Source organism: Doryrhamphus excisus, chromosome 18, assembly GCF_030265055.1.
Source record: "Doryrhamphus excisus isolate RoL2022-K1 chromosome 18, RoL_Dexc_1.0, whole genome shotgun sequence".
NCBI lineage: Eukaryota > Metazoa > Chordata > Actinopteri > Syngnathiformes > Syngnathidae > Doryrhamphus > Doryrhamphus excisus.
The window spans coordinates 4488751-4515175 of NC_080483.1; the positions used below are offsets into that span (position 1 = coordinate 4488751).

Here is a 26425-nt window from a genome sequence, read left to right on the forward strand (position 1 = left end):
GGTTTTCTCCGGGTACTCCGGTTTCCTCCCACATTCCAAAAATTAATTAAAATTAAAAAAAAAAAAAAAATCACCTAGCATAATTAATTGGCGACTCCAAATTGTCCATAGGTATGAATGTGAGTGTGAATGGTTGTTTGTCTATATGTGCCCTGTGATTGGCTGGCCACCAGTCCAGGGTGTACCCCGCCTCTCGTCCCAAGACAGTGACCCTCGTGAGGATAAGCGGTAGAAAATGAATGAATGCACCAAATCGGAGGCAATGGATTTTAAAGCCATGACACATGAAAGTGCAGAAGGACACTAAAGACAACTTTTATACAGCATTGTGATAAACACATTACAGTACACACATGTGAGGACAGTACATGTTCACGCAGGCACTTTGGTCAATGATTGGCGTTGTACAGTTAAAGTATTGTTGTGAAAAGCAGCCTTCAATGGCCAAAGCTAAAGCTGGTAATCCCACATACATTCAATGGTTACATTTTTGTGCACTAAAGATACAAAGTCCAATGTCGGTCAATATATGCTCAACTGTTAACAAAACATCTTAGCGTTGTGTTCAAAGCAACAGGACAACTTAGCGTCATATCTATTCAGAAACTCAAATGATTGATTGCGATTTTCTCTGGGCACTCTGGTTTCCTCCCACATTCCAAAAACATGCTAGGTTAATTAGCGACTCCAAATTGTCCATAGGTATGAATGTGAGTGTGAATGGTTGTTTGTCTATATGTGCCCTGTGATTGGCTGGCCACCAGTCCAGGGTGTACCCCGCCACGGCCAATAAGCAACAGACTGCTGTCAAAAACAGCCTTTGCCGTATCCTACACATGCTGGAGCCTACCCCAGCATAGTGATGACGGTGTTTAGTGACGCTAGCATGTTTTTGTACTGTGGGGCGTCATAGAAACCCAGAGTTGCCTTTCTGTGCCTGCAGAGGAAGAGAATTGAGGCTTGAAACGTAAAATTAAACAATATTCCAGAACTAATATTTAACTATTAATTAAGCACCAAAATTTTGATTCAAGACAAAAAAAAGCAAAGGACATGTGTGTCTTGAATAAATAAATCATTTTGGACATGTAAATATTCCTGAGAGCAGCAAAAGTTAGTTATGGCTTCATTGTCAAGAACTCCAAAACTTTTGAAAAAAATTGTTTTTTTTGGTCATCAATGAGTTCCAATTAAAATAATTTCATGTATTCCCTTTTTGATTTAGAACAGGCTGCTGACAACTTTTTTTTTTAATTTAATACTTCCAAATTGGTGACAATTATTTTGAAGGAACCTTCCAAGAGTCCTAATGACAGGAAACGGCATCTAAATTCCACCATGACTGCACTACCGCAGTCCGACCGCTAGGTGTCAGCATTTCTCACAACATGAATAAACCTGCTTTGCTCTGCTTTTTTCATGTACAAAAAGACCACGTTAGGATTTTTGGAGGCACAAACAGCAGCCTGTTCATGAGGAGGTAATGTTTGCCTGGATTCTTCATCCACTAAGAGGGTGCAGGTCCACTCTCACCTTCTCCCCGGTGCTCATCATGCCGATGGTGGGGTAGAAACCTCCCGCAGGTAAGGCCACCTCCCTGCGGCCCACCACCTTTCCATTCCGGGTGAAGAACACCTGCTCGGCCACAGCAGGCCAGCAGAGATGGTTGTGAGTCAGATGTCTCGGGAAGAGTTCCCGTCTGGATTTTGGCAGCATCTCACCGTGACTTTGGTTCCCTCCAAGTCTTCACCTTCATCTTCGTCGTCATCGTCATCGTTGCTGGCGTACAAGTCGTTCTGAACGTCACTGGGATGCGGAAACACCTCCAGATCCCAGCCGTCGTCATCTAAACAAGGCCAGACCATTAGGAGGACGTTACGACATCACGAGATAGGAGTTGATATCATGTGAAGAGACTCGCCTCCGCCCTGGTGGCTATAGTCACGTGGAAACATGATCCCGCAGCCCATGATGTCGCCCGCAAAGCATCGTGGTCCAAAGGCGTCCCCGACGCCGCTGCCCTGGAACAGCTTGCCATCGTCTACAAAAGCACCACGCCTTAGCTTCCGGTCCGTCACCGTAAATCATCCAACTCACGCCTCTCTTCCACTCACTCTCAGCGCCGCAGAAGCAAATAACCATAATCATTAGCGTCCGGACAAAAAAACACTGGCTGACAGTGTGGCTGTAGGCAACCGATTGACGTGGTTTTTAGTAACGCCACAAGATTTATTATGATATTACTATTACTGTATATAGTAATAGAGAGCATATACGGTATTCATAATATTGGTTTGAATCATATTGAGCGGCAACATCGGTCGTAGAGTAGCGTTCACATGCACAATGACTGGCAACATTGGTTGTAGAGTAGCGTTCACATGCACAATGACTGGCAACATTGGTTGTAGAGTAGCGTTCACATGCACAATGACTGGCAACGTTGGTTGTAGAGTAGCGTTCACATGCACAATGACTGATAAGAACTGTGTTGTTACATGTTGCTCACCAGCATGATAAGCGATGGACCCTCTGCTCCAACCTGGATGTCGATTTTTGGGATAATCCTGGAAGGCACAAGACGGAAATGAAGTGCTGATGTGCTTGGGAAATGATATAATTGTATGTATGTATGTATGTATATGTATGTATGTATGTATGTATGTATGTATGTATGTATGTATGTATGTATGTATATACGTGTATGTATGTATGTACGTACATGTACATACGTACATGTACATACATGTATATACATATACATACATACATACATACATACATACATACACGTATATACATACATACATATACATACATACATACATACATACATACATACATACATACATACATACATACATACATACATACGTATACATACGTATACATACATACATACATACATACATACATACATACGTATACATACATACATACATACATACATACGTACGTATACATACATACGTACGTATACATACATACGTACGTATACATACATACATATATAAATGTTATATTGCTAATACAATATCTACAGGAAGTACTGTACAAAACAGGAAGTAACAAGGAAGTCTCCCAATGCTTTTATTGTGTCTCCTATATTGAGTAATAGGAGTGTCAAGGTGACTATTGTAGTGTTCCTTCCCATCCAGAGTGCTGTAATAATGATACAAAGCCATATTTAGAAAGAAACAGGTTTGCTATGCTCTACCAGTGAAAACATTCCATTGATAAATAAGTAGCGGTGTTACGAGATGATGCGTGAGATTGGGTCCGTGAGAATGAGAAGAGATTCGAACATTCATTTTAAGAAAAATACAATAGCTGACTGACTTTTGGATTTAACCGAGTCACAAAACAATGCAGGTGTGTTTTGAAATGTGAAATTGATGCTCAAGGGGATTATTGTCAACATTTGAAATCACATGAACCACTGTTACGGTAATATATCTAATAATAATAATAAATAATAATAATACAGTTGTCCTTTCATGTCCCATATATCCTCTATATATACATTTAAAGACAAATCTTTGCGTTTATATCAGTTATTACTATCAACCATTTGTCGTTTTCTAGTTCCATTAGGCCTTTTTGCTCCATGTTTCCACTTTTGCTGCTTTTTGGTTTCTTTCCGCAATGAGCCATGTTCCACAGATGGCCCCTGCACCACAATCTGGACCCCCAGAGTGATGCCTTCTCGCCTTTGTTGGCCAAGGGCTGGGTTGCACCGTGGAGGGATTTTTACAGCTTTCAGACATGCATTGCACCGCATTACAAAGATGGCGCTGACTCCCGTTCGGCAGATTCTTCACATTCCTTGATGGCTTGTATTTAACTCCCTCCTTACGGCCATTTTTGATGATTTCAATTTTTCAAGGCACACAGAATATTGTCCATCCCATCCATCCATTTTCCTCCGCTTATCCGGGTCCGGGTCGCGGGGGCAGCAGTCTTCGTAGGGAAGCCCAGACTTCCCGGTCCCCGACCACCTCCTCCAGCTCCACCGGGAGGACACCAAGGTGTTCCCAGGCCAGCTGTGAGACATAATCCCTCCAGCGTGTCCTAGGTCTGCCCCGAGGCCTTTTACCGGCTGGGCATGCCCGGAACACCTCACCAGGGAGGCATCCGGGAGGCATCCGGACTAGATGCCCGAGCCACCTCAACTGACTCCTCTCGATGTGAAGGAGAAGCGGCTCTACTCTGAGCCCCTCCCGGATGACTGAGCTCCTCACCCTATCTCTTAGGGTGAGTCCAGCTACCCTACGGAGGAAACTCATTTCAGCCGCCTGTATCCGCCATCTTGTTCTGTCGGTCATGACCCAAAGCTCATGACCATAGGTGAGGGTGGGAACATAGATCGAATGGTAAATTGAGAGCTTTGCCCTCCGGCTCAGCTCTCTTTTCACCACGACGGTCCGGTACAGCGACCGCATTACTGCCGAGGCTGCACCGATCCGTCTGGCGACCTCACGCTCCCACCTTCCCTCACTCGTGAACAAGACCCCGAGATACTTAAACTCCTCCATCATCTGCAAATATTGAAGAATTTTGTGTTCTTGGGCTATATAGATATAGTATATACCAAAAGAAAGATTTGATTCTCATCTTTCCTCAGAAAAGTTACTTTCTACCTTATTCCGTTCTTTAATAATCAGCATCAGAAGATTCCAAGTTCCAGCAAAATATCCCCAAGAAAATGCTTTTTGTGAAAAAATACACTTCAAGCATAACTTATACTTGTGTTCGATTATGAAATCATGTTTAAAAACAGGAAATAATGTAGCACATTTTACCCGCCCACACACAAACGCTGAAGCCTTTACCTTGGCCGAGGTTTTCCAAAAACTTCCCACAACAGAAGGAAAGGAAAGGAAAAATCAGTCTTTTTAAAATAGCCATGTTGATGTGGACACAGTGTAAGATCAGCACCACTTGGGAGCAAAGCTGTGGAATGACTGAGCAAATAGAAAGTAAAAAACGTGTCATCCTGACAGAAAAAGATACTTTGTTTTGATTTGTGCAGCTCCAGCAAAAAGCATGACTGCTTAAAAAAAAAAAAAAAAAACAGACAAAAAAAGCTTCATAAAAACCGCAGACACTCAGAGAGAGAGAGAGAAAAAACAATTCCAGGAAAAACTATCAGCAAAATGACAGCTCTATTCACTGATGCCGCCTGACCCCCAGGGCGTAACACGCCCACGCACGGCAACGCCAGCACGAGTCAGGAGGAGATGAGAAAAGGTGCAAGATCCACCGCCTCCCAGACGCCGAGCGCCGTGGCACACAGCTGGCACGGAGACCCGCACGCGTCAGTTCGCCGCCGCCAAAGAGAAAACAATGAGCACATGGCAGAACGTCTCCCAATTTCTGTTATTTCAATGACACAACGCCTCCATCATGTGTAAAACATTCAGCAGCTCTTCTTTCGGGACGCGGCGCCCTTTCCACCACTGCTGCCATCAAACAACACCTACAGGAAGTTTCCCCAACGCCGCGCCGCTTTCCTCGCTAACGAGGCAGATTAGCATCGAAGTGGAACAACCTGCTAGCATCTACATGGGAAAACGACCAGACATCATTCCTTCTGTTGTTTTGCTTTTTCCGCCCTCATCCATCATCAGAGCGGCGGTACGTGTGACCGCAGCGTGTACGGCCGCTCTCAGTGTTTCCCCCAACACAGGGGTGTCCAAAATGTGGCCTGTGGGCCCTCTGCTTTTCTAAAAATAACATCTATTCATCTATTCATTGTCATTGAGATGTATTAGATATGACACTGATTTGTCACCTGTAACACAAAGTCATGATGTGGATGTTTTCTTCAGTTCATGTACAGCAATTACGTAATTACTGTACATGTAATTAGTAATGTACGGTTCCAGACCAAAGTTCCCACAAACAGGATTCATAAATGGAATACTTTCATAGCTCGAGCATACAAAACCTGTTTACAGTCTTCAAAATACGCTTTTAAACAACATTAGCCCTCCAAACAAAAATAACACCCTTATAGTCATCTTTACATTCCTATTAGCCAATATAAGAGACATAATAAGACACAAATAAAACTTGTGCTCATGTGTGTCACAATAAATATTTTCTATGTGGACAGGAAGTGGCTTTTAGCTGGATTAGAGCCACAACAGTAGCACATAACATATAATAATAATAAAAATAATTATTACAATAATTAGTAATAGTAATAATAATAATAATAATATAATTAATATTATATACAATAATTATATAATAGTATTATTATTTTAATTATTGTAATAATTATTTTTATTACAATAATTATATTTATATTACAATAATTAGTAATAGTAATAATAATAATATAATTAATATTATATACAATAATTATATAATAGTATTATTATTTTAATTATTGTAATAATTATTTTTTTTTCAAATATTTATTGTGACACACATGAGCACAAGTCTTTTTTGTGTCTTATAATAATAATAATTAAAATAATAATACTACTACATAATTATTCTATATAATATGATTAATTATATTATTATTATTATTATTATGTGCTACTGTTGTGGCTGTAATCCGGCAAAAAGCCACTTCCTGTCCACATGGAAAATATTTGATATATATAATAATTATATAATAGTATTATTATAATATATAATAGTATTTTTTAATAATAATAATATTTATTATTATTATAATAATTATAATTATATTGTTATTATTATTATTGTGATTATTATTGTTATTATTATTCCTGTTAATGTAAACCTACAATAAAAGGTTGCTCTGGTGCTCAAGTCCGATGCATGTGTCACCAAACAATTACTGACACAGAGTAGAATACTACATTTCTTAGTTCCTTGTATTTTAGTTCATTTTAGACATGTTTATGCTTGAAAAGGCTTCATTTAGGCATAAAACACAACATTCATTTCAATAGGTCGTATTCAATCACAATCGATCACAAAACAGCATGATTTATTAGGATTATGTTCGGAAAAACCATGTGGGAGATCTGCATTGGACTGATTGCTTTTAGAATCTTTAATGTAAAAAATGTATCTGATTTATATTTTATCTTCTCTTATTAGGTCTACTATATTATATATAGGTGAATATAGGGGTGTTATTACATGCCAAGAGGTCTCTGATAATGTTAAAGAGTGTATTTTTCTATGCCTTAACGACCAAAATATTCAATTAATCATTAGGCAATGCAACTTGGCAGAACTGTACTGAACCACAATAAACAAGGGATTCATGGATGCAAGTTTCACTTTCATTGTGCATTCAAGGACGACTCGATCGCAATGTTTGGCAGTGAAGCATAAATACTGTACATGAACATACATATGCTGTACGTTTTGTCATGTACATCATTACCCACTTAGAGGGAATACATTTTTTGGACTATATACCAGCAAGTTTGTGGAATGAGAAACGGCAAATTGCTCCTGCAATCCCCAACATTGTAAACCCAGGAGAAACATTGCCACTGCTACAAACATCCAATGGAGACCACCAGGAGCCCCGTTACCTTGCGTGCCAGGCCCAGGGCAATGTAGCACTTCTCCCCGGCGTCGGCGATCTCCAGCTCGTAGTAGTGGAAGCGCGTGTCGAGCGGACGGAGCGCCTGAGCCAAGCCCACGTCCACAATGCGCTTTCCTTTCCCCACATACTCCAGCAGCTGAGGAACAAAACATAATGACCATCTCACGCTTCAGTATGCTTGAGGACAGTGATTGACAACTGGCAGGTTATGCTTTTTAGCTCCTTTTTTTGTTGTCTAACACCCCTATAGGTGGCAGAGTGCCCTGTAGTGCTCTTTGAAAGATGCTGTTTGTTGGTGGTCTACGGCCATTAAGATGTTGAATTGATGAAAATGTCCCGTGTGGGTGGCCAAAAAAGCCAAAGACAAAGCAAGACATAGGTGCAGCATTTGTCCTCTGACGTTTGCTGTGTCAAAGTCTGGTAAAGTTGAGCTCATTCAACCCTAGCCATTTTTCAAAAGACACCCCTCTCTGTACCGGAAAATTTGGATGATTTGGAGTTTTAAGGCATTCAGAATATTGGTACATACATGGTACGTACCAAATGCTCATTTTTCATCCAAAAAAAACAAACATTTTTTATGGTTTATATCTTTTTCCATTCTTTAGTAATCATTAGTAGAACATAGTAAGTTTCAGCAAAATATCAGGTCTCAACAAAAAAAGGGAGAAAAAAGGCTTTTTGTGAAAAGATACATTTCACTTTGACACCAATTTAGCCATATGTAGAGTCTAAACAATAATGTCACAATAGAAACAACACAAAAAATTGAAAATAACCACTTTTTACAAATCTAACACCATGAACTATTTACAATCTTCACATTTGCAACTGAACTGTGTGCATGCACATAATTGTGCGTTAAAGTTTGTGTTAAAGTTTCTCTTCAATGTGTAACCTCTTTTGCAACAACGGCGACCACTTCCATGCGCTTCGAAAGTGCACTTCTGCCACCTTGTAGCCTTAAAACAGTACCAAACCTGCTCTCTTCTATGGTACAGTTGCATCGTCACCTCTTCGTGCTTTCACGCGAAAAAAATACGTAAAAAAACGGCCGGTTAAAAAAAAACCCAAAAACAAAACAATAAACACATAAATAGGTCTTTGATAGGGCTTCCAAGTAAACCAGGGGCATTATATGCCGACATGCCATGGCTGAGATGGAGTGGAAATAAAGGTTCTCCTCTCCTACCATGTGGAAGTGGTAAGTTTTTGGCTTCCTTGTCCTTCCGCACTCTGTTTGAAACACTTAATTATAGAACAAGTAAATTGGTGAGGCTAACTAGTTAGCTCGGTAGCTTGCTATGCCTGTTATGTCCCTCTGGTGATCCCGTGGCCTGTACAATGTGATGTAAAAGAATAATACGAGTGTAAATGTGTTCATGTCAATAGGGCTCTAATGTTAAAACCCATATTTAGAAAGTCATGAACAAAATTGTTCATGTGTACAACATTTTCTCTTCATATTTGACTTTATTATCTGAAAATTGCAGCTGTTTTGTCAATTTCTGCTGTTGTTTTCCCCCCCAAAATATTTCAAATTTTTCACAATGTTATGACTTTATTCCCATATTATAATAACTTTTTCCCCAACCTAATTTTAGAAAAATGACAACTTTATTTTGGTTCTCGTATTACGACTTACAATAAAAACATTTTTTTTCAATATTTTTCAACTCTATGCTACTAAAATGACCATAATTTTTTAGGGACTTACTTTTTACGTAAAAACATTTTTTTCAATATTTTTCAACTCTATGCTACTAAAATGACCATAATTTTTTATGTAACTTTATGAGTTTCTTCTTGTAAAACTGCGACTTGGAATACAACATAAATATTTGACTTCATCATTGTAAAATCACAGCTATTTTTTCCAAAAACAAACAAAAAAAAAACAGTCATAGGCCGCAAACGGCTCCCGACCCTCAGTTTGGAGGCTGGGGAAAAAACTCAGTCTTTATTGAGAACCTGTTGGGAACTTTTCTGTGAGCAGTGTATATTCAGTGTGTAATATATAATAGTAATAATAATAAAGCAGTATCACAGGACTACTAACTGTTGAACTGGAAGGTTGCAGGTTCAAGACCTGCAGCAGACAAAAACGATTACGATGATGTGACGAATAGAGGCTGGTTTGTTTTTTGTCTCGTGTTTTCTCCCCCTCACAGTCCCCCCCCAAATGATTGAGCAAAGGAATTCATCTTGCCCTGGGGGGGTGAAGATCCACAGAAAGGGCGTTATTAAATGATAGGGGCTGATTTGTAGAAATGAGAGCTGAATAAAAGGTGCTGGAGACGTGCGGGTTATTTGATAGTGCCTGAGGGTTACTCAGTCAGTGCACATCAGCGTCTGAGTCAGACCCAAAAACTGCAGTCTGGTCGTCTCCAAAGTGGGTGGGGATCGTTAAAGTGGGGGAGGTCAACGAAAGAACTCTTTAAAACATATTTTATTCTGTCATTGATCATTTCCTATTAAAATACTCCTGTATTTATCTCCGTTTCCTGTTTTCTTTCATAATCTTGCAGTGCAGCGTTACCCTCATCATTAGTATATTAGGTGGATGTTGCCAGCTAACAACCCCCTGGAAGGTTTTTCCATATCACCAGATCACAATAGATGTCATTTAAGGATACCAAATGTTAAATATATTTATTTATTCACAGTAATCCCTCATTTATGGCGGGAAATTGGTTCCAGACCCAACCGTGATAAATTAATTTTTTCAAAGTAGAATATTTTGGTAGTTTACGACCTTCTAAATACGCTTCTAACATGATTAGAGCCCTCTAAATATGAAATAACAGCCCTGTAGTCACTTTTACACTGCTATTACCAAATATATAATAAGAACAAAATCTCTGTCGCAAAAAAATTTCTTGAATTGGGAGGAAGGAGCGTATAATGGGGGACATTTGTGTGGAAGATCAGCATTTCCCTCATTTTCTCCTTATTTTTCTGGAACATTTCTGTTATTTAGTTATGTAATAAAAATGAAGTAGCTTGTCGTATAAAGAGCTGGAACTTTCTAGTAGTAGGGTCTTACCGTGCCAGACACTCTAATGTCATGGAGGCGGCCCCAGTCATCTTCATGGCTGTCCACTATCATCAGTCCGTCCTCCTCCTCCATGGCCCATTCAGCATGCAGGTCCAGCAGCACTTCCTCCCCCAGCGAGTGCATTCCCACTGCAGGGTAGAGAGCTTCAGACGCTGCCACGTCCACGCTGCCCACCTGGACACAGTCATACGTATATTCTTCTACATCAGAAGAACAAATGATGTTTACAGAATAAGGCTGAGGATCATAACATTCAATTCAATAAAACAGGATTTCAGAACTTTCACAGATAGATTCCATACTATAACGAAACCTCAGTTTTCATTAGGATTCTGTTCAAACACACACATTTTGCCATAGCGTCCACACAACAGCAACACACACTTCCACATTATCCACCAATCACAGTCATGATGAGTGAGGTGCATTCACTAACAATGGAATTCTTAACATCAAAATCTCTATCAAATTGTTTTTTTTTTTTTCGTGAATTGCAGGTGGTTTCGATTTTTGGACAAAATCTGGATATTTTCCTTCTTGGAAGTATCAGTCGGTAGCGTGTCAAAAGTACCAATTTGGAAACGGTACCGGATATTATGTAAATAATGCCCAACTGTAGGTGGCATCGGCCTGCTATGATATATTTATTGAATTCAATAGCGTTTCTCGCCTTCTTTACAAAAGGACTGGCACTCACAACTTTGTTTGGCCCCATGGTGGGTTATTTCAGTCGCACTCAATTAAAGAAAAACGCATGAAGACTGAGTCACCAATGCGTGGGATAAATAAACCATAAATATTTGGACGGACACAAAGTGTTTCTAATTTTGGTACTGTACACTACCACAATGTATTTGAAATGACAAAGTTGAGATTTAGTTCAAGTGCAGACTTTCAGCTTTAATTTAGTGGGTTGAACAAAAAGATTGCATAAAAATGCCAGGAATTAAAGCAGTTTTTAGACACGATCCCTTCATTTAACCATACTTTTTTCTTGCCATCATTCTGGTAGAGGTTGATCTTGGTTTCACCTGTCCAAAGAATGTTCTTCCAGAAACATTTTGGCTTTTTTAGATCTTTCTCAGCAAAGTCCAATCTAGCCTTTCTATTCTTCAGACTTATGAGTGGCGTGTACCTTGCAGTGAACCCTCTGTATTTACTTTAGTGCAGTCTTCTCTTTATGGTAGACTTGGATAAAATACGCCTACCTCCTGGAGAGTGGTGTTCACGTCACTAGCTGTTGTGAAGGGGTTTCTCTTCACCATTGAAATGAATCTGCCATCATCTACCACCATTGTCTTCCGTGGACGTCCAGGTCTTTTTGCGTTGCTGAGTTGCCTTTCTTTCTCAGGATGTACCTAACTGTACATTTGGCCACTCCTTATATTGTAGCCATTCCTTGGATGGGTTTTTTTTCTGTTCTCACAGCCACAGGATGGCTTGGTTCACCTGCATGGAGAGCTCATTTGACCGCATGTTGTCTTCACAGCAAAATCTTCTGAATACAAACACCACACCTCAGATCAATTCCAGGCCTTATACGTATCTACTTAATTTATATTGATATCATGAATGAATTGCCCAAACCTGCCAATGAAATAGCCTTTTGGTCAATTGTCCAATTACTTTTGGTCCATTTAAAAAGAGGGTGGCTGATGTTAAAGAGCTGAAACTCTTGAAATGAAACTCATGAAACCCTTCATCCTATTTGATACCCTCAAATGAAAGCTGAGAGTCTACACTTGTCCATGATATCACCATCGTTGGAGTATGTTTCAGTAAAAGGGTAAAAAAAACATGTGTCAGTGTCCAAATATACATGGACCTAACTGTATATGCGCCTTGTTTGGCTTCCATCATTTTGAACATTTAATTTAAGAAGAAAACTTTTGTAAAAGTAAAAAAATTATGATTATGAGAAGAAAATTTAATTGTAGAACGTTTAAATAAATCAATTTTTTTTACAGCAGAAATTGAAAAATAATAATTTTATGAGAATAAAGTTAAAATATTAAGAGGATAAATCTTTTTATGGTAATGGTAATGGTTTTATTTCATTTGAACATGCATCAGATTACAATTGAGTGCATCCCATAATCAGTTCACAGTTCCACATGTCCAAAAGGAGTAGGAAGAAGCAAAGCTTATTAAATCCTACCCCTCCATCTGGTACTTTTACAATCAGTAACTGTTACATTTGTTCACTTCCTGCTTTCCTAATATAGTTTAAGTTTTTTTTAATAATTTATAATAATTTTTTAAATAATTTTTTTGTAATACATGAACTTGCAGCTGTGTATTCATTTTTTTTTTTTTTAATTTGGGCAAATACACGAAACACCACAGTGCATCTCCCACACCAATCAAAATACAACTCTCCATTATTTACATCTGTATTCAACTATCTGATCCCAAGCCCAAAAGAGTAGGCTGAAGCAAAAGCTTATAAATACCCCTTTTTGCAAGATATAATCATGTTCATGCCACTGTCTTGTTTTCCCCCGTTATTATTGTCATTGTATTATTATTGTTATTATCATTATCATTATTGTTATAATCTTTATCATTATTACCATCAGTATAATCATCATTAATATTGCCATTTTCATCATTATCTGGACTGCATGTGTCTAATCTTGTGCATTAAAAAACAAGAACTTGAGTGTCTGAACAGGTGACCAACCCAAACATCTGTATCTTCTTGTTAAGCCCTACCTGAGGTTTTTAGACATGTTTATTAGTTTGTGTGTGTCTAGTCTTGTGCATTAAAAAGCAAGGTTTTACCGATGACCATTCTCCTAGCTTTATGTATTGCTTCCTGTCAGCTAAGTAGCTTTTGACCCAGTTAAGAACTAATCCTCTTATTCCGTACCTTTCTAATTTAGTTATTAGGATGTCATGATTGATTGTATCAAAGGCTTTTGTCAGATCCATGAATACTGCGGCTGCACACGTCCTATGATCGTTAGTGATTTCCTCCCTAATTTTGATTAGTGGCATGGAGGTAGAAATGTTAGCTCTGTATCCATACTGACTTTCTGATAGTAATTTGTTTGCATTAATATATTTATCCAGCCTGTTGTTGAACAGCTTCTCAATAATTATGGAGAATTGTGGTAGTAAGGAGACTGGCCGATAGTTTGTAAATTGGTGTTTGTCACCATTTTTAAAAATTGGAACAACCTGTTGCTGTTTTCATTTCTTGGGGAAATCTTTCGGTCTGAAAAGATAAATTACTGATGTACATCAGCGGTTCTACGATCTCTTTGACTATCGTTTTTATAGTGTCCATTTCGATTCCATTACAATCAGTTGATGTTTTTGCTTTACAATTTTTGACAATGTCGATGATTTCCTTTTTTGTAACATCTGTCAGAAACATAGAATTAGGATTCCTTTCTATTGTTTCATTCCTTTCCTTGCTTGTCCTTTGTTTCGGAATCCCTTCTTCTTGTTTGGGTCCAATATTGACAAAGTCGTTATTGAACTTTTCAACTGTCTCATCCATATCATCATTATAGGTGTTTCCCACCATGAAATAATTAGGGTAGTTTGTCTTCTTGTTACTTTTTACTTGATAATACTATTTAGAATGCCCCAGGTTGCTTGAATATTGTTTTTGTGCTTGTCTAATAGTTGGCTGTAATATTCCTTCTTACACGCTCTTAGGATTGTAGTCAACTTATTTTTATAAGTCTTATGTCTTATGTGTCTTATGTTCTTTTTGATTCTTTAGTCTGTTGAACGATCAATTTCCTGTATAGAGTGTTCTTCTTCTTGCAAGCATTAGTAAGTCCTTTATCTAACAAGAAATAAGCAGCAATTTTACACAAAGAAACTGCTAATATTATGAGGAAAAATGAGGTATTTAGTCACACAAAAGGTTACATGAATGAATGAATAATATTCCAAGAAGAAAATGTACTCAGATTATTTAAGAAGAAAGTTGAAATATTAAAAAAAAAAAAGACTGAAATGGATGCTAATATTGCACTTTTTCACCAACCTGAGAGGCATTTTCTTCTTGAAATATAGACAACTTCTTAGCATATTGTTTTACAAAGTTGCTTCCTTTCATAAATGATCCTTCTACCCACGCATGAGAGTACTTACTTCTTTACCATTCTTGGTGAAAAACACAGTCAGCTGTCCGCCATCACTTTCTAAGGATATCCCACAGCCGATTCTGTCCCCTCTGCTGCATTTGGGGGCAAACTGTTGTCCAACTGTGTTGCCGTTATACAGCCTGCAGAATTACAAGCCACATCACTCGGCCACCACTTTCAGAATTCAACAAGAAAAAGGCAGCACTGATTTATTGGTCAAAATAAAGGATTTACACTCCGGTTAAATGGGATTTTATGCGGATGCAACTTATGCGGATGCAACTTATGCGGATGCAACTTATACGGATGCGTGTGCGAGATTGTGCTGTTGATTCCTCTCAGTTCCCACCACTGTGAGACTTTTTAAGGGGAAGTGTGACAGTGGAGTATTAAACTCACATTATTTCACGGCAAGTGGAAAAAAAAGTGTATGAATATGTTGCACAATAATAGTCATGCGCCTATGCTTCAGTAAATGTCAGTGCCTTAAATGTCAACGTAAAGAAGAGAAATTGTAGCAATCTCCTCGGAACTGCCGGGGCGATGTTGTCTGTACTTTAGCATGACGGCAACGTATTCACTCCATGCATAACACGATGGTCACACATACTTGCCATCATCTGCATGCAAAGCCACAGAATTTGGGAGCCAGCCCGGCTGATGGTCTAGCTTGTAGAGCTGAGGCACTAAACCCACAGCAATCATTCCCCTCACGCCTGTATCGATGATGGTCACCTACAGGAAGCAACAGGAACACACGTTACTTGGAATTACAAATGTAAAGAAATGACATGTAATCCTACAAAGTAGCATGATGAATGAAGAAATTACACCCTTCAGATGCTAGGGCATTTTAGAGTCCAAATTGTGATACCATCATGGGCCTGTGCGATACACATCTACAGTAATCCCTAGTTTATGGCGGTGAATCCCTTCCTGTCCCCATCGCAATAAGTGAATTGCCGCAAAGTAGCACATCCTTTTTTATTCATGGAATATTTTGGTTGTTTGAGCATAGAAAACCTGTTTAACACCTAATATTGTTTTATGAAATAGCACCCCTATATCAGTGGTTCTTAATTATTTTCTGTCATGCTCCCCTCTATTTATTTATCTGTACTGTACAGACTGCACTTGAAACAGAAACTAGGAAAATGCAACAAAATGGAGAGCATACAAGCATATTACAGAGTCAAACTGCCTGACTAGGTGAAAAATGTGACATTTCAGCCGTCCCAAACACAAAGCTCCAAAACTCAATTTAAACACCCCTTTAAACATTGAAAACCAGTTTCACACAAAAGAGTAGTCCTAGCTACTTTGACCAAATGAGCCCAAATAGAAATTACAGATACTAAACACACGGGCAATGTTATATTACAAAGAACTTTAGGCTGCTCCATGAGATGCAGGCAGGGCATAGCAAGAACATTTTCATGACGAATCAGAAAATTTGCCACTAAACTGTAAAAATCATAATTGGTACATATGGAGATAAGACCTTAAAGCTACACATGGGTCAATTCCCAATTTTGTCTCAGCGCAAAAACATCTAATCAGCAGTAATTTTACAAAAAAAGTAACAATATTAAGAGAATTACTGTAATTTAACAAAAAAATCTTAATTTTAGGATTTTTATGTTGTAATATGAGGGAAAAATAACATTACATTTGATAGTTTACATTAACATGATGAAAAACAATCATTTTTTAATTACGGTATGTTGCAAAAAAGGTCAGAAGAATAGTTAGAACTAAGATTGTAAGAGAAAAAAATTGCAGTTTTACTAGAATTAACTCATACTATTATGAAGAAAATATGTCGTTTTAATAGCATACAGTGAAAGTATAAAAAAGGAACACATTTTTTTAAGTTATAATATGTGAACAAAATGTGAAACAAAATAAGGTTTTTGGAAAAATATGTTGGGGAAAGTTATAATATTACGGGAATAAAGTCATAATATTATTTAAGAAGGAAGTTGAAATATTTGGAAAATTGACAACAGAAATGGAAAGAAGAGTAGGACAGTAGGCTTTTTCCCCGATATGACAAAGCTGAGATGCAGTTTGTCTTCTTAGCATATCTACATGTGTTGCGTTACATAATATCAAAGTATCATTTTTCACTATGTGGCTCTCGCTAAAAAAGTTTGAAAATCCCTGCTCTAAAGGTAGAGAGGCATGCCCAGACAAGAACGGTTTCACGCTTTGATGGTGCGACCGTCGTTAAGACACAATGGAGTGGGGCCTTGGTCAGTCAACGACAGTTGTTTGGGTGGAATCATTTTGTACGTTCCCGTTTATTTGTTGAAGGATAACGTATTCAATCTTTTTCCATCTTAATCCAAAGTTTTCCAATTTAGGAAAACTGTCTCTGTCCGAATGAACGCCCAGTCCGCTTTGTGGTTTAGACAAATAAACGCTCCTACGGTATTGCTGACGTACGTATGGAGGCTCGTCAAACCAGCCCGACGAGCAGGAGCATCATACTCTGTATGGTTTTTTCCATCTTGCAGGATGTCCAACTCATACTGAAACTACTGAGTCAAGCAAGTACAAGGAACTGGCCTGCGCTCTTGTTATCACAACTAAATAGCGAGCATGTGACATCATTCCCGGGAAGCCCTACACAAGTCGGAGCGCTGCTGGCAGACGCAGGGCAAGCGAAGAGGAAACTTCAAGTTCTTTCCCATGACCTCAACAGATCCCTCCAAGATCCCTTGTGATTGAGAAGGGAATAAATCTTTTTTCCCCAAAAAGTGTCAGACGGCCCATAAAACCTGACATCAGATCTACAAGGAGGCAGCATAGCTGATTAGCCCCCATCCCGGTTGACGCAGATGGCGTCCCCCCACCCCTTCTGTGCCTCCCACACGGTGAGTCAGAAGAAAGCAGCACACGCAAGTCGGAAGGTTAAGCGGTTTGGTTACTGTATCGCTACATGGCAGGTGGGTGTGCTCAGCAAGTTTGAACATGGTTTCCCTTCCATCAAGTGTAGCGGAACCTCCAAAAGTTGCACAATTTGGACTTCAATTCAAATCTTCTGGAAAGACATGCATCAAAACTAAACTTGAAGACACAGAATGTTTTGCTATTTCTACAGCTTTTTAATCATTTTATCATCGGCATCACAGAAAGGTGATGGAGTAAATGAAAGTGATGTTAACCGTAGAACTACAAAATGTGACAAAGTGGAGGAAAATAAGTACAGTGATGATTGGTAAACTGGTTTTATAGGCTGTAATTACCAATACATTCAATTCTTATCAACAGAAAAATGTGTATATATAATATATGTATATATAAGATTTTTCATTTTCAAGCCAATATCAGACATCTCAGCTGATTTTGTACCTGGCAAAGATAAACAGACATGTTTATGGTATGCTTTAACAGAGTGGCTGATTGTAAAAAAAAAAAAAAAAAAAGACCAAAAATAAGGCAGAAAAACACACTAAATAAAGGTTACAAATACATTTGTATATAATCCCCTTCAAGCCAACAACCATTCTGACCCCCACAGAGTGGCTATGTATCCATGAAGCACACAAACGGGTCCAGCCCCTTTAAGAAAGTACTCCTGTAACATACAAATGAATGAAAAATATCAAATAAAAATAATATTTATTTCTGAAATATATAAAATAAAAATAAATGTGTTTATGAATGACAAATATGAATAAAATAAAAATTACTAAGCTAATTACTAAGCAAAATAAAAACATACAACTGAATGAAAAGATAAATTAAAAAAACACGAATGATAAAAAAAAATCTTTATTTAATGACCACCCATTCTGTCAACCTGCCATACTATAACAGAGTTATCAATAAATATGAATTTTGGACACCAGTCATCTTGAGCAAGCATGTAACTAAGGGCTAAATGACTAAGGACTAGCATTGAAAGCTCACCACTAGTCCAATTCGCCACTCATTAAAAGTTCAGATTGGTGATATTGTTGGCTTGCATATCGCAAAAGACAACAATTAATGACAGATATTTGATTTGTTGGCTTTTTTGTCATATTTACTGTACAGGCAGGTCACCTGATAGCAGGTGAGCGTGATGTCATAGGTGCACACACCAACTTGTAAATAAACAGACTTGTCCAACAACTAAAAGTCAGACTTTGCAAGTCAGATGATGGTAGAAAATGAATGAATGATTGAATGAATGATATTGTGAAACACAATGTTCTTTTTTAAATGACGAAACGATGAAACGGCTGCTATGACAACATCCATGCTCGCATCTCCTGGAGCAACGATTGTTTTCAACATACGTCCAACTTGGGCGCCATTTGTGGCTGTACTGTGACTGTATTGTCATGAATCCTGAAGATTGCAAGGTCAGTTCTCGAGTCAAGCTGGGGAGGTTTCTCTATTATTGGTAGGGGTGCATGATGGTGGTGAATGAGATCTGCCTGTGGTTCTTTAAGGGCCTTGATGCTGGGAGGTGTGTTGGATCCCACAACTCTGCCACATCACGTGGACACTGGAGGTGGTGCCTCTGGATTGGCAGACTAGGGTGGTGGTCCCCTGGACGGCGTGTTCCAACTATCGAGGGATCATTCTCATTCTCTCATCATTCTTCCTGGTAAGGCCTATTCAAGGGGTTCTGGAGAGGAGTGTCCGCTGGATAAATGAATCTCAGATTCAGGAGGAGGAATGTGGTTTTCATGCTGGTAATGGACCAACTGTACTTGAGGGTGGGAGTTTGCCCAACCAGTCTCCATGTGTCTTGTGGACTTGGAGAAGGCGTTTGACCGAAGAATCCTGGTAGGAAGGAGAACCAGAATACCTAATTCAGGCAGTTCGCTCTCTGTATGACTGCTGTCAGGGCTTGGTTCACAATGCAGACAATAGGTCAGATTTGTTTCCAGTAACGTTTGTACTCCGTCAGAGCTGAAACTTTGTCACCGATTCTGTTTATTACTTTTATGGACAGAATTTCTAAACGCAGCCAGGGCATTGGGGGGATCCGGTTTGGTGGCTGCAGGATCTGCTATTTGCAGATAATGTGGTCCTCCTGGCTTCATCAGACTGTGATCTTTAGCTCTGAGCGGATCGGTTCACAGCCGAGTGAAGCAGCTAGGCTAATGGATCAGCACCTCCAAGTGGTTCAATTTACGTTCCTACCCTCATGTATGGTCATGAGCTTTGGGTAGTAACCAAAAGGACAAGATCGTGAGTGCAAGCGGACAAAATTTGTTTCCTCCGTAGGGTGGCTAAGGGGAGAATCCCTGACATCTGAGATAAACTCTGACTAGAACTGCTGCTCCTGAGGTGGTTCGGGCATCTGGTCATGATGCCTTTGCAGAGACTCTCTCTCTCTCAACTGATGTGGGAACACCTCGAGATCTGCTGGAAGGAGCTGGATGAAGTAGATGGAGAAAGGGAAGTCTGGGGCATTTTCTTCTTTGGCTGCTGCCTTCCGCCACCCAAGAAGATGGACGGTGCACAATAAATATGGGGCCAACATGAGGAATTATTAAAAAAGTAAGTGGGTTAGCCTGAGCAAATGGAGCACTCCTTTTCCATGGCATGCTTCCCCTGAGCTCACTTGTAAACAAACATGATGTCGATCGTGATCGTGTGGGGCCTCGCACTGTTTCAGAGGAAGACATTTCGCCGGAGGCCCTGCAAACATTCCACAATAAGGGCAAAAACACGGAGCTTCAGCATATCAAACCTTAGCAGTCACCTGAAACGCCAACGTGTCGCTGGGCTAGTTCCTATCACCGTGGTGTTTGAAAAGTGCAAAAACGTTTGCCAGAGATGACCCGAAGGCTAAAGCCACCTGCAATTTCATCATGCAAATGATGATGGTGGATGACCAGCCCTTTCCAGACATTGAACATATCAACTTATGTCGGCCAGTAAAGTCCTTAGAGCCACGATTTGTGTGTTTTGTTAAAAGTAATGATGTCTTGATATTTGGCGAGAACAAAACTACAGAAACTACATCCAAATTTGAGTCGTTATCTCCTGTTACATTTAAATGTCATATATAACAGATATATAAAGTTGCTGGTAATTGGTATCGTCTTGAAAAAACCCCCATCAAGAATCCCTAACAACTGGTCTGAGTCATGACAATGGAAACAGCCAATATCCGTGGCCTGTTACATCTCATCTCAACATATAACCATGTCTTGAATCTACACAATGTGCAGATGACAGCCATATTTAATATTTCCTATAGATGTATAGACTAGGGAGGGGAAATATTCTGACAGTAAAGAACCCCCACCCACTCATGTAAGTCACGGAAAAACTAAATACTTCATTAAAGACAATTGTGGACAGGTCATTGTTTAAGAAAAGTGCATCATTTGAAGAGTTATCTCATGCACGGAGGTGTCGAAGGGAAAACAGCATAAAAGTGGCGTAACATCTCCCATTGGGAGCTAATTCCACGTATATCTCAACATCCCCGACTGATTCGCTGACAGCACTTCCTTGACCCAGGGTTGAAATCACGGCACTTCCACTGCAGATGGCTCAGCCTGCGGGCCAGTCGTGTTATAAAACAGTAAGCTCTTTCTGAAACACACCCCAGAGACGCTAATTACGGGCCTAACACCCCAACGCAAACGCTGGCAATTTCTTTGTCAGAGCTGCACGGTAAACACACCCCATGACATACCTGTCACCATCCCATCATTATGACTTCATATGATTGTACTAGAGCTGCCACTACAGCTTGGCAAACATATCAAGCAGCAGGAAAGTTACACGAATACATCTTGACAAAATATGTAGGACCTAATGTATTTACCGTAAGTGTGGGCGGGCTGATCATTAGTGTCAGTCAAAAAGATTGGATTTTTTTTACTGTTTTGTATTTTCACAGCTTATTCTTACTTTATTATTCTGTTTTCTATTTTTACTCTGTGTGGTTTGCTGCTATTATTACGGTCCTGTAGTACACCGCATACGTTGTTGCTGCTACTGGAACCTTCATTTCAATCATCAATTAGTTTCATTGTATTTCATTGCATCAAATCTAGTAAGACTGTAAAGTTCTTATTTCTTTGTGTATACAGTACAATAGTCCCTTGTCCATCCATCCATCCATCTTCCTCCGCTTATCCAGGTCGCGGGGGCAGCAGTCTCAGTAGGGAAGCCCAGACTTCCCGGTCCCCGGCCACCTCCTCCAGCTCCACCGGGAGGACACCAAGGTGTTCCCAGGCCAGCTGTGAGACATAATCCCTCCAGCGTGTCCTAGGTCTGCCCCAGGGCCTTTTCCCGGCTGGGCATTCCCGGAACACCTCACCAGGGAGGCGTCCGGGAGGCATCCGGACTAGATGCCGAGCCACCTCAACTGACTCCTCTCGATGTGAAGGACAAGCGGTTCTACTCTGAGCCCCTCCCGGATGACTGAGCTCACCTATCTCTTAGGGTGAGTCCAGCTACCCTACGGAGGAAACTCATTTCAGCCGCCTGTGTCCTCCATCTTGTTCTGACCCAAAGCTCATGACCATAGGTGAGGGTGGGAACATAGATCGAATGGTAAATTGAGAGCTTTGCTTTCCGGCTCAGCTCTCTTTTCACCACGACGGTCCGATACAGCGGCCGCATTACTGCCGAGGCTGCACCGATCCGTCTGTCGACCTCACACTCCCACCTTCCCTCACTCGTGAACAAGACCCCGAGATACTTAAACTCCTCCACCTGGGGCAGGACCTCATTCCCAACCCAGAGGGAGCACTCCACCCTTTTCCGATTGAGAACCATGGCCTCTGATTTGGAGGTACTGAGTCTCATCCCAGAAGCTTCACACTCAGATGCAAACCGTCCCAGTAAACGCTGAAGGTCACAGCCCGAAGAAGCCATAAGAACCACATCATCTGCAAATAGCAGAGATGAGATTCTAAGGCCCCCGAACCGGACTCCCTCAACACCTTGGCTGCGCCTAGAAATTCTAAGTCCATGAAAATTGTGAACCGAATCAGTGACAAAGGGCAGCCTTGGCGGAGGCCAACGTTCACCGGAAACAGGCTGGACTTACTACTGGCAATGCGAACCAGACTCCTGCCCCGTTTGTTCAAGGACCGGATAGCACGTAGTAGCGCGCCACCAATCCCGTACTCCCGGAGCACCCCCCAAAGGACACCACGAGGGACCCGGTCGAATGCCTTTTCCAGGTCCACAAAGCACATGTACCCATGTACCCTCAAGCACCCTCTTGAGGGTGTAGAGCTGGTCCAGTGTTCCACGACCAGGACGAAAACCGCATTGGACCTCTTGTATCAGAGGTTCGACCAACGGTCGTACCTTTCTCTCCAGCACCCTGGAATAGACTTTCCCAGGAAGGCTGAGGAGTGTGGTCCCCCTATAGTTTGAAAACACCCTCCGGTCACCCTTTTTGAAAAGGGGGACCACCACCCCGGTCTGCCAATCCAAAAGTACTGTTCCGACTTCCACGCAATGATGAAGAGACGTGCCAGCCAAGACAGTCCCTCAACATCTAGAGCCTTGAGGAATTCTGGGCGGAACTCGTCCTCCCCCGGAGCTTTGCCACTGAGGAGCGTTTTGACCACCCCTGATACCTCGGCCACGGTGATGGCACTGTCCACGCATGTGTCCTCAGACTCTGCTTCCCTTAGTCCCTTGTGTATCGCAGTAATTGGTTCCACACCCGTCCATGATAAGAGAATTTCTACAAAATAGGATTCCTTATTTATAAATGGAATACTTTGGTAGTTAGAGCATACAAAACCTGCTTACAACCATTTAAATATGTTTTTTAACATTATGAAAGCCTTCTCGGCATGAAATAACATGCCTGTTATACACCTTTATACTTCTGTCATGCAATATAGTAGACATAATGGGAGAAAATAAGACACGAATAAGACATAATATCCTGTGCGTGCATGGGTTCTCCAGGTACTCCGGCTTCTTCCCACATTCCAAAAATGTGCTAGGTTAATTGGTGACTCCAAATTGTCCATAGATATGAATGTGAGTGTGAATGGTTGTTTGTCTATATGTGCCCTGTGATTGACTAGCCACCAGTCCAGGGTGTACCCCGCCTCCCACCCGAAGACAACTGGGATAGGCTCCAGCGTAACACGGAACCAAGTGAGGATAAGCGGCATAGAAAAAAGATGGACGGATAACAGTCATGGGTCCGTCTGCCTGTTGTAGGCTCCCAACAGCGCCGTCCAGCGCAGCTGCGGCTGCATCGGCTGATTGGTTGATCGCGAACAAGAATGGGTGTGGGTAAAACGCGGACTGTGGATTACGGACCGCGGCCTAAATAAACGATTCTGATTGGTCCATTTCAAGATTTGCAAGGATTGGTGTGCAAATTACCACCGGAATTACGTAGTCCGTGTTTTACCAACACCCAACTAGAACTGCTTTAAAAAAAAAAAACTCTTTGCAGTATGGCATGCCAAAGTGTACTTGCCTGACAGGAATATCACTGATTGGATTTACTTGCCCCAATTTTGTTTTAACTTGCCCCGGGCCATCGGTACATCGTTATTGTCGAGCCCTGATACAAGGCTAGTTATCACGTGAACATCTGCTCTTGCGAGCACAGTTTCGATAGCCGGAGCGTGTAAAAATAGGAATTGTTATTGTTTTTTGGGTTTGTGACGGACCGGAGTTCAGAGTTCACGCATATGGCTATATTTGTGCACGGTGACTGTCAGTGATAAAAAGACCCAATGGTAATGCTCAAACCGACATAGAGCGGAGGCTTGCCGCAGTGCCTGCCGGTTTCAGAGTGAGTGGCACTGTGCGGCAAGACGGATTGGATCAGGACCGCAGCCGCGACGGATCCAGTGTGAGCCCAGGGTAGACATAATATAGACTTACATGTGTTACCTTTGTGAGAGTTCCTTGGTATTTTTTCCACTCCCTGTTCTGCCTTCACAACATTTCCTGTGGTGGCTCATCAATGTAACATTACTAACACGTAGGGCCAGTTTAGAATATGACATATCATCACAATGGCCACCGTTGAAGAACACTTGACAGGGTGTAGTGTTTTTGAGGCTCATGTTGTGATCATCAGGCAAAATGTAGCCAACGCTGGACAACACTTTGTATGCGTGAGCGTCAGAATAAATAAAAAATAAATTGAATTCATCAGACTATTTGACCAGCGGTTGAAGACACAAAGTTTGGACCAAAAATCCACTGTATGTACATTCTACATTAAACAACGCTGACATTCAACAACTGACTTATTATATTGACAAAATTTCATTCACACTTACTTCAAAATAGCGACTTCTCCTCGACAACGGCTTAGCCGCCACAAAACAGCCAACTTCATCCGAGTTCCCGTGGTACCTGCAAAGAGATTATCGCAACAAAAGACAAACAGCATCGAAAATTAGGGATTGAAACAGATTCGAAAGTGAGGTCTGTACAAAAATATAACGTACAATGCCATTACCTGAGCACGTCCCCATCCCTCAGCATCCTTTTCAGGCGCTCCCTGTATCGCACTGCTCGCACGTCACGAATTTCTCGTATTCGCCTTCTCCAGTTCAAAAAGCGATAACGTAAGTTGATGTCTTCCATTTGTGAGAATCATCACATTCTAGATGCCAAAGACACAAGAGACAAATGTAGTGAATTTGTATTCATGCTTACAGTTTACATTTACATCCATAGCTCAAATCATCACATACTGTGAACATACTCACATACTTTTGAATTTAAAAAAAGACGATTATCATCTTTGTCAACACTTAAAAATAGGAAAAGGGTGCTTGATATTTTGTGAATGAGATACGATGAAATATTAATATCTCTGTTAGACAACATAATGAGAGGATAGTTACGAAACCATTCAAACATATTTGGGAGACCAAAAAGACTAATAATAATAATTTAATTGCTTCAACAACAATGCATTGGACTTATTTCAGAAAAAACACACCCAGAAAAGTGATTGTGAAGTAAACACTTAATCAACATAGCTTATGCTGTATGTTTTGTGTTATTGTGTTTCATTTCATGACGTAAACACTTTGACAGTTTGATTTTTTTTTGGTGGGAAACTAGCCGAAAAAAAAACATGATATTTATATATGTATATATTTAGAGACGTAGCTTTGCGCTCCAATTGCTTTTTTGCTGTATGATTCTTGTCCTTTGTAGTGTAACCTTATTTCTACAATGTGCCATGTTCAAAAACGGCCCCTGTGCCGCATTTTGGTCACCCAGGGTTTGAACACAATTTTACGGTCTGGTTTTATGGTCGGACATAAAAGATTTACAATGTCGGGTAAACGTAAACGAATGCAATACTCTGTACTTGATACACGCACAGTGGGACGCTGCAGTCCGGTGACAAAACCCCACCGACCAGTTTAAAACACATGTACCAACATCTAAGTTTACTTATATGTATAGTCCACGGACGAAAAAACGGTCACACAAAACTTTAGTTGACATATTTACGATGTCACCAAACGCACCACGAGACTCCCAACCAGTCTGCTGGCCGGCTACTTGCTACTTTTCGCGCTGTGCGATAAAAACACTGACAACACATCGACACCTCAGCTCAAACTCAAACGACTGATGTTCTCGGTTTTATATTCTGCTTCCTTACTATTTGACAGGGCGTAACTCGATGTTCTTCGGGACTTTCTTTCGATTTTAGGGAGCTGAAGCCTTCCACTCCGTGTCCAACCTGTGCTGCCGGAAGTTCCGCCTTCACAGCCAATCAAATCA

At 40.5% G+C, this 26425-nt stretch overlaps 1 protein-coding gene across 2 annotated transcripts; it reads right to left on the bottom strand.

Moving 5' to 3' along the window:
- Window positions 1–256: 256 nt before the first annotated feature.
- On the bottom strand, window positions 257–26425 carry spryd3 (SPRY domain containing 3). 2 transcript variants are annotated; one of them, XM_058055524.1, is made up of 11 exons: window positions 26304–26425; window positions 25137–25283; window positions 24955–25030; window positions 15321–15445; window positions 14718–14850; window positions 10593–10778; window positions 7533–7682; window positions 2510–2567; window positions 1922–2041; window positions 1722–1846; window positions 260–1635 (listed from the first exon to the last, which is right to left on the bottom strand). In XM_058055524.1, the coding sequence occupies exons 2-11, from the start codon at window positions 25262–25264 to the stop codon at window positions 1501–1503; spliced, it is 1236 nt and encodes a 411-aa protein (XP_057911507.1). In that variant the 5' UTR covers window positions 25265–25283; window positions 26304–26425; the 3' UTR covers window positions 260–1500. The 2 variants fall into 2 exon arrangements, with proteins under 2 accessions (XP_057911508.1, XP_057911507.1); XM_058055525.1 differs by lacking the exon at window positions 26304–26425 and having other exon boundaries at window positions 257–1635; window positions 25137–25264.